General features: G+C 28.5%; 1 protein-coding gene across 1 annotated transcript; it reads right to left on the reverse strand.

The window, feature by feature from the left end:
• LOC114176000 (mediator of RNA polymerase II transcription subunit 20a) lies at nucleotides 1-3,694 on the reverse strand. The gene is made up of 5 exons (XM_028060876.1): nucleotides 3,451-3,694; nucleotides 3,230-3,372; nucleotides 2,827-3,005; nucleotides 2,662-2,751; nucleotides 1-556 (listed from the first exon to the last, which is right to left on the reverse strand). The coding sequence occupies exons 1-5, from the start codon at nucleotides 3,462-3,464 to the stop codon at nucleotides 326-328; spliced, it is 657 nt and encodes a 218-aa protein (XP_027916677.1). The 5' UTR covers nucleotides 3,465-3,694; the 3' UTR covers nucleotides 1-325.
• Between the last annotated feature and the right edge of the window lie 6,163 nt (nucleotides 3,695-9,857).

Genomic DNA, 9,857 nt, shown 5'->3' on the forward strand with positions numbered 1-9,857 from the left:
TGAAATATGCTGGGGGCAGGATCTAGTACTTTAAGAAATATTTCTTCCAATCAACACCCAATTGAAATTATCTGTTCTGCAGATAACTATGGAAACAAATAGAAAAAAAAAAAAAAAGGATTTTGTCAATTAAATTTCACATTCTGATTCTTGGTACCTAGAGAAGCGCAATGTATACGTTGCGTTAGATGACTATAATACACGAAAGGAGTATCAACACAGTCTCCCACTCCACACCTTATATGAATCTGAAATTCCCTCTCACAAAAAGGAGTGATCTTTCAACTTTCATGTAATAAACGAGAAAGGAAAGCCTTACAAGGTTCTAGTTTCGTAGCTGTGAAGATTGAATTAGTTGGGCCAACGCAGCAGCATACTGAACAGCAGTATGCTGACAAGTATAATTGTCAGAAAGTCCATATTCTGCATAATTTGGTTCTGTATGCACGAACTGACCCGCTAATGACTTTTTAGACACTACTTCTTTCCACAAATCAATGAAATCTTCCATAATGTGCTTGGATTTTTCAACTGACGAAATAGGGAGATACTCAATCTGCACAAAAATTAACATTGAATATTTATTCAGAAGGAAAGCAGAACTAAGGAAGATCCATCAAACCTCCTCTACACAAAAGATAATATATGTTCTTGATATGATCATGAAGATGTCAAAGATATTTTAATTTTTCTTTGTAATTTTTATCTTTTTAATTAAATATGAAAAACAATGATCCATATAATGAGAATTAAAGGTTGTATTAGTGGGAGTTAATTACCAATGGATATCAAATATTACTTATTGAAAATTAATGTGGAATTAAGAAAGTATTGCTAATTCATCCTATAAAAAAGATGCACTTGTAATACGATAGAGATAAATGAATTTTGACAGAAAATAAGATTTTTCTTTGTGAAAACCTTTTTGGAATTTTGAGTTGTAAGAACTCAAATTTTATTTTATCAAGGTAATCTATGATGATCAACTCCATAACTTATCACTCATATTCTAATTTTTTTTAAGTATGACATCAATATTCTTCTCTAAACTGAAATTAAAACGTCTCGCCTGTTTTCACATCAGATCTAAAGGGGTAGAGAGAGTAAAAATATCAATTTTGTAAGGAAAGAGATCTTTAAGACTAGCCAGATCAAATGCAAGTCATAACACAGCTAAATTGTTTTGAATAAAAATTTAGTATTCATATGTTTGAATAATGTTAAACTTTTGAATTCATATATAATAATTAAATTTTCATTGGGTCTAAGAGCAAGTTAAATTTATCAGTAATGCATTTTCAACTAGAAGGCACAAAGTAAAAATAACTACATTACAGTGGGACAGTATTGGGTCTCTTCTTTATTCATTTACATTCTGTTAGTTACAAATTTACTTGTTTATTGTAGCCATCCTAACAGATCATCACGCATACCAGATGGATTCACAGTGTGCACCAGCATCATGCACATCACCTCCAATCGAAAATGTCAAAAAATGTCAAGATGCATCACTCCATTGAAATCCCAGACATGAATTTCATTCCAATAATAACGATAATCTTACAACAAATATGATGAAGATTGTCAATAACACACAATTCTCATGATATATGAGGTGAATAACCAAGTGAATAACCAAGTGAATAAACCAACACAGTCCAAAGATTTATTACTCAACTCCTTTGATTTTACATAAAGGAGTATAGACTTCACTCAAAAAAGAAAAGGGGACAATTTTTTTAAAAAGTTATAGACTATTTATAAAAATAGATAAAAGATTAAATCACTAAAGTTATGTTAATCTATCATTTAAAAAAAAATCAAATAAAAGAATATGCATTAGAACTTAAAAATCTATCCTCATTTCCTCTCCGTCCAAAGAAACTAAACTCCTTAATATGTTTGATTAATGGAAGAGGGTGGAATAGAGGGAAACGAAATATACAGGTATCATATTCCATAGTTTGGATTGGTAAAACGTGAATGGAATATAATGAACAGTAATGGAACCTATTCCATTGTTTAGTTTGATTTCCCTCCCAATTTGGGAAGGAATGGGAATTGTTCCACTCACCATAACATATCAAAACAGACAATGAAAACGAGGTTTATTTCATTATGATCCATTCCGTTTTATTTGATCTCATTTGTTTTCATCAATACAATCATAAGTTTAGTTACATATGAGTGCTAGACTATTCATGCAGCCAATTCTCAAATCACGCAGGAGAATGTAGTCAGTCTCTTAACATAAAAGACATGATAAGCTATCCCTCAATTTCGTGCAGCCGCAACAGACATAACAGTTCGTGACCAAGGGGTGGTACAAGTGACCTCTTCCCCCTCAGTCACAATGCCCCACTCCCCCTCTCATTTTAGTGGTTCCATCAGTATTTTGAAATGCAGAACTAAACATTTGAGTTAATGTTATGCTATTTTTTATCTGCATTAAACTCAACTTTTTATCCACTAATAATTTGTTTATTATGTAACTTTCGCTACTTGCCTGCAACTCTATCCTCTACATGTATATCAAAATTTTGGTTTTCCTCCATTTTCCAATATCAACTGTTGATAACCTTGGTTCAGCATATCATAACGACATCAAGAACATGCAACAAACATGTATTATCACTAACTACGATTTCCAGAGGTAATCACCTCAATCATAATTCCTCTGAGACTTTCTGCTTGATTGGGAACAACTTTAATCACTCTAACCTGAAAGTCGCCCAATTTATACAGCGCTCCCTGCACCACCAACACATACTAAGAGAGCAAAAACAAAAACAACAAAAGCCATGGCACTGACAAAACAAAACGGACCTCGAAATGAAGGGCCACTTTGGACTTGTAGGACTGGAGTTTCTCCATTATAGTCAAGATAGAATAATCGGCCTCCAGAACAATCTTCTGGCCGCGAATGATGAAGTAGTATTTGTTGGGCTGCTCTAGCATCGAAATCCCCAGAAAATCTCTAGGGAAATCAATGGCCGTGGACGGGTCTGCGAAAATCAGAAGGAAAGAAAGGATTTCAGAGAAAAGTAAAACCCCAAAAATGAACGAAAATGAAGTTGGGTCTAACTGAAAGGATTATTCTGTTTCGTAACGATCAAGATTCGAATTGACATTTAAATACATGTATAATGTTAATGTCCCACAGTGTCTGGAATAAGATTGTTGTGTCGAAACAAAAACAAGAAAGGGTGGCAGAATGCAAAGAGGTAACCTCGTAAATTAGGTCTGTAGAATGTGAGGGAGGCTTTGCATCTTCCTTCTTTGACGCCGTTAAGGGTTTCAACGCACTGCGAAATTTCATTAAGGATTTGGCTGTTCACCATGGTTCCTTGGCTGGGTTGCCAATGCAAAATACTAAGAAAACAAAACCCATAAATCACTTTTGCAAAAACAAAAATTAGCAAACAATTATGGGATTTGTTTCGCTCGTACCATCTGATGGGCATTCTAGCTTCCCCTTTCAACCCCAAAGAGACACACTTTGCTGTGTTCTGCTGTGTTGTGTTCTGTGTTCCGTGATACCCTTCTTCTATCTTCTGCCTTCCAATTTTCCAAGCCCTTCAACACTTGTACTGGGTTCCATACATTTCTTGCGCTGAAGTGAAACTTAGGGTATTTATATTTTATTTTAGTCAAGTTCAAAATACGCAGTTAAAATCTCCATGACTCTCATTCGTAGCGATCTTCTTTTGTATATTCGCATTTCATTTATTTTCATACAAATCTGAGTTTAGACGAATAAAAAATATATAATTAAATGTAAAATTTAAAAAATAAAATATGTAAAAAAAATGTGAACATAATAGTTAAAAATAAAAGAGATTTTAAAATAGAAATTAATTTTAAATATAATAATTAATGATAAAATAGAAATATTGAAATGTAGACATAAAAAATATATATTTTTATATATTGTTATAGATTTTAAATACGATGTGTAAAATGACTATAACACTTATGTTAAAAGTAAATTATAATTAAATATTAAGAAATGTTGAAATGTGTATCACTCACCTGGATTAAAATTGTGGGTCTCTACATTTTCATTGGACATTTTTCTTAATTGATTTTGGTATTTTGTAATATATTTTATAAAATATGTAATTTTCATTTTGGTTTTTCCTTTATTGTGTTTATTATAGTTTTGTTTTTTTTTTTTAAGTTTTAAGGTGTACTTCTTGAATATATGAATTTTGGAACGAGTGAAAAGATGAATTTGAATGGATATGAGTGGATGATTTGAGGATAAAAATTAATAGATTTTGGTATGAAGATTTCGATTGTGAGTAATTTGACGGATATGACAAATAAAAAAAGTTTAATAAATTAAAAATATAAGATTATTATTTTACCCTTATAATTAAAATTAATATATTATTATAATTATTCGTTATTATTATTATTTATTATATATATATATATATATATATATATATATATATATATATATAAAAACAAACCATACACATACATGGATCAATTCACTAATAGATCCTCACAAATTCACCTCACACCAAATACAGTTCATTAATCGATATGCACTAACTCACACAACACAAGACAACACACCCTTTAACACATTTCACCCGCACATGACTCTTACAGGGACATAATGGTAAGCTCGCAGTTCATCTTTAAAAATTTTCACAACTTTAACAAGATGAGGAGTTGAAAGTATCTCACAATTTTGTCTTCACACACTCACTCAAATAAGTTAATATGAACATCATTCATCTCGCAAATCCATTTTACCAAATTCATTCATCCTGCAAAATAAGCTTAAAGGAACACAACGTTAGTCTACAAGAAAGAATTTTTTATCGTCACTATGTGCTAAGTAAGTTATTGTATTATTTATTGCTTATTGATTTGTAAATTACATAGATATTAAATATTATTTTAAGAAAAGAAATATTATTTAGTCATTACATTTAATATAATGGATTTTAAAATACAAATTAAGATAAAATATTTACATTTTGTTTACACAAAAAAATTTTAATTTATGAATCTTGTGGATGTTAATGGTACAAGTGACTTCCAATAAAAAAGTACCATATTAAAATTATCCTAAACAGTATCCAATTTATACAGAGAAAAGTATCTAGTTGTCACTTGTAAAACTTGACAAAGGTTCCTACAATTTGGTGTTTCAATATAAGAATCGAAACATGCATGCATAAGAAATTTAGATTATCATACTTTTGGAGAACATTGGTCATAATTTATTGTTCTACGAAAGTAGACTCCATGGGAGTGTGAGATAGTATGATAGGTGCATAATATGAGTACACATGTCTTCTGAAAATCTCTAAGGTTGTTTTCCTTTGCCAAGATGAATTTGGGAGAGAGTGTGAAGATTAATTTGTATGGATTTGAGGAGATAGAAATGTGTGTTTTTTTAGTAGATTAGAGGGTGAAGTTGATGGATTTGGAGATAAAGTTTGTAAAAGTTAGTGAGAGACTTAATTGATATGATAGATAAAAAAGTTGTGAAAATAGATAGAATTTCAAAGTTACCAAAATACCTTTGGTGAAAAAATAGAATAATTTTGTAATTTGATGTTACAAAAATAATTAAATTTAAATAATACGAATTTTGAAAAATTGAAAAATTAAATAAAATGTTAAAATAAATAAATATAGTTTTGTATGAATGGGAAAAATAATCACCATACACACACAGGTTACGTAGTTTTTATTTCACAAGCGGAATTAAACCCACAACCTCTCCTATACTTCTTTCTAAACTCTACCAAACCAACCTTATTTCTCCAAATTTTTAGTAAGAGGGATTGAACCCACAATCTTCCCATCCTTTCTTTTCCTTTTAGCCACTGAATCACCTTATCACTTCTATTCTGATAACTCTAAGATATGTGTTGTTTAGACATGACTAATTATACTTATACTAGCTTACTATTTTTTGTTTGTCTAAAAATAATGCATATTAGAGAGATATTCAGTGAAACTATTTGTCTTTTTAAATAGAATAGTTGTTGTAGCTCCTTTTGGTTAATGAATTCTTAATTATATTTTAAAAGTTTAGTTTTAATTTTTTAATAAAAGAATATAAATACATCTTATCTTATGTACTTATATATTTATTCATATTTATTGTTAAATATGTAACAATATATTTTGTAGTATAATTATGCTAATTAGGATTGTTATAAATTTTTATTAAATGTCACATTATAATTAACTTAAATAGTTAATAACAATATTATTATAACATAATAATAATCATTTTATTATTTTATTTGAAGTATTTATTTTATAACTATTTTTATATCAGATAACATATAAGCATAACATGATAGATTATATTTACGTCATATACGTAAATTAGATTACATAACAGTGTTCTTGTTTCATCTCACTTGTGCATTTCATGTTTTTCTTCGTAGCAATGCAGCTTCGATAAAAAGAACAAGCACAAAGTTTCTTCCTTAAATTTTATAATAATTAACTTTTTCATTCTTTCAAACACATTTCATGTTTTTCTGCATGATAAAAAAAGAAAAACAGAAAACAAAGAGACAGGTTCTTCAGATTTGGGTCAGCATTAATATGAGGAAGGAAACAGACAAGGCATTAAATTGTATTATTGAATAGGATCTGTCTCACCTAAATCCACAACACAGTTGACTGAAAAATTAATCATGTGATGAGAGAGATATAACAAGAATTAAGATAATAATATTAGAAATGATAGATTAACACTTACATCGACCACCTTTTTTATTATTTTTAAAATAATTTGTAACTCAAAATAAATTAATTTGTAACATATGAAAATAATAAAAAAATAGTTAAATTTAAATGTAAACCTATCATTTCTATGATAATAATGTGATTTGGTTTGGAGAGTGATTGTTTGAATGTCGGGTAGTGAGTGGTAACAGAGGGAGTCAGAAGAGATGGTTGAATGGAAAGAAAAGGGATAATAAGTGTACCTTTCTTTCTTTGCTTCTGTCCCTACTCATTACTGCTCACACTCTCTGCAACACTCTGCACTCTGCAACACACTATTTACTTCCTCACTTAATACAACAACACTCATGCTTCTTTTTTCACCTTCTATCTCACCAAAGATTCCAACTTTTTACACTCTCAAATTTTCTCTTAAATACACCTTCATCATACCTTCTTCCTAAATATGCATTACATTATGTCTTCAAATATGACTGAAATGAAATGCATGGACATGGTAGAGTTAGATTATGTAGTGTTGCTTGGTGTAGTTATCGGTAGAGTTAGTGAAACTTATTCATCACTTTCTTTTCTTTTTTCTCTCAGATTTCTAATAATCATTTTTTCAAGTTCTAATAAAGTATGAGTTGAATTCACTAAAGATTGATATTACTTTTATTCCAAATGTTTAGATGATGGATTTATCAACATTCATTTTTATATATTTTCAAACTTTTTATTTTAACTTAACGTAGATTTATTCTTGAATTTTTAATATTTAGTCACTAAAACTTTAGTTTTCGAAAAAAATGTTATATTGAAATTATTTATATTTTATTTATATAATACCATTCTTAAATCATGGGATATTAGGAGCACGTACGCATGTGATTAATAATTAATTAGAACTTATTTTGTCTAAATAAAAGTGATTTGTGGAGTTTGTCTTTTTGGTTAGGTCAGGGAATATATTTGTAAAGAGTTCAAGCTTCTTCCTTTGACCCTACCCACGTGTAAAAACTTTCTCAGATATTTAATAATTTAATGCATAAATAAATAAAATATAATAAGATTTGAAAAGTAGAATATTCTCTTCTTTTTTTTCTCTTTTTTTCTCTTATTTAGCTGTAAGCGTACGAGAATTGCAAATGATATTTTTATGCAATACACACGTTCCATATTTGAAACTAATGTTTCAGGATTCGATGGGATTAAAATTTGGGCTATTTTTTTCGCCTTTTAATTGCACGCGTTATTATGTTCCATTCATTCTTCAAGTTTTTTTTTTTTTATCTCGAACAAACTAATTGTATTTATCCTCTGTGTTTTTTCAGTTGGGATGGGTATTTTGTTGATTTTTTTTTAGTAAAGTAGGGTCAAGTTAAGTAAACAAGCATGGAGAATAAAAAGAAAGAGAAAAGAGAGAAAAATGAATTTTTTTTTTCGTCATTGTGGTAGTTCATTAATTCACAATTTTTCGTAGTTGTGTAAATAATAATTGTTCAGAATTTAAGGAGAGGTGGAGGTTGAACGGGTGAAAAAGAAAATATTTAAATTGGAAGGTTAATTTAAGGTGAAAGATTTCATAGGGTTTAGGGTAACAAGAGGAAGAAGATAAGATAAAGATAAGATAAAATGTACATTGGTAAAATAATAAGGGTCCAATGGTGGGTAATGGAAGAGATTAAAAAAAAGGTTTTAATAATAGTTTGTTTTTTATATTGAGGTTTTTTTATTTGTTTTAATTTTTTAATTTTTTTTATTAATTTGAGTCTCTTCAGAAAAAATAAATCAGTGTAGTCCTCTATTTTTTTTTTTAATAACTATTTGTTTTCATTTCCTTGATTCGATATTAATGCTATTTGAGAGAGGTTATAAATCAAAATTTAGATTATATTCTATCTTGAGATCTCTCTTTTGTGTTTCCAGGTTTTGATATGTAATATTTTTTAACCAATGGCATCTTTTAGATTTTAAATTTTTTTAATACATGACATATTCCAGAATCGATTTAAGGCCCAAAAAATGCCTCCAAATTTTTGTATACATTATTTTTAATTTTTATCGAAATACTAAAAGATTAAAAATAATAAGTGTAAAAACTTAAAACTTAAAAAATATTACCAATTTCAGGTACGTGAACATAAACTTAATTTCTTTAAGAAGAACTAAATAATAAAAACTAAATAAATAATTAGGCTTAAGCCTTCAATTTATTTATATAATTTTTTTAACCGAATTTTTTAACAAAATTTTTAAAAACTTGGATCTTATGTAAAAAATTTAAATCTATTTATTTTTCTTTAAAGTTTTAAGTTAAGCCTTTAAAAATCGTCTGATTAAATTAAGGTTTACGTAAATGATATGAATTTTGTAACTAATATGAAATATTTAATATACAAATAATTTAAACAATTACATAGATTAATAAATATATAACTTGAAGATATTATACACAAAATTATTATTTATATTATATTTAAATAAATTGTGTCATCGTGTTTAAAATTATATTTTAGATAGTCATTATATACCTTTCCTACGTGGTCGACTGAAATTAAAATGAAGGAAAATGTTTTCTTTACAACATTTGCACAAGTTGGTAATTTATATTTAGGGATATTTTAATTATTACAAAAGTTAATTTTTGTATTTGTAAGAAAAAAAGAAATTAAAAGATAAAATAACAGAGGTAAACTATGTGTACAAATTTGTTATACGTCAAAAATAACAGTACCTAATGAATTTATTCCCATTAAACAGTGCATTTTACAATTTCACAATGTAGTTATTTTGATGTAACTATCATTCCTCTCTCATCTCACTATTTCATTGGGATGTTGTCCACACAGAACAGTGACACATGCACCCCACCTTAATCATTCAACCCATCAAAAACACCAACCAAATGAATTTAACCAAAATCACAAAATCACTTTTGCCAAACCTTTTCATTTTGTTTCTACAAACAAATGCGTCTTATTTGTTCACCAAAACTTAAACATAATACTGGATTCTGTCGGTGTTATTTTGTGATTAGAGTTAGAACTTCAGTGCAATTATATATGTAATGAAAGATTTGAAAGAACAAGTTTGAAAGAGTGAGAAACAGGGAAATCCCTGGGACCATAAAGCACCCAAAA

This window comes from Vigna unguiculata, chromosome 3 (genome assembly GCF_004118075.2).
Source record: "Vigna unguiculata cultivar IT97K-499-35 chromosome 3, ASM411807v1, whole genome shotgun sequence".
Taxonomy (NCBI): domain Eukaryota; kingdom Viridiplantae; phylum Streptophyta; class Magnoliopsida; order Fabales; family Fabaceae; genus Vigna; species Vigna unguiculata.

What these genes read in the sequence shown, in the direction of transcription:
- LOC114176000 (XM_028060876.1), bottom strand. An exon ending in CTACAGACCTAATTTACGAG is followed by an intron (nt 3,006 to 3,229) that starts GTTACCTCTTTG and finishes TGATTTTCGCAG; the next exon opens with ACCCGTCCACGGCCATTGAT. An exon ending in TCAGAGGAATTATGATTGAG is followed by an intron (nt 557 to 2,661) that starts GTGATTACCTCT and finishes ATTTTTGTGCAG; the next exon opens with ATTGAGTATCTCCCTATTTC.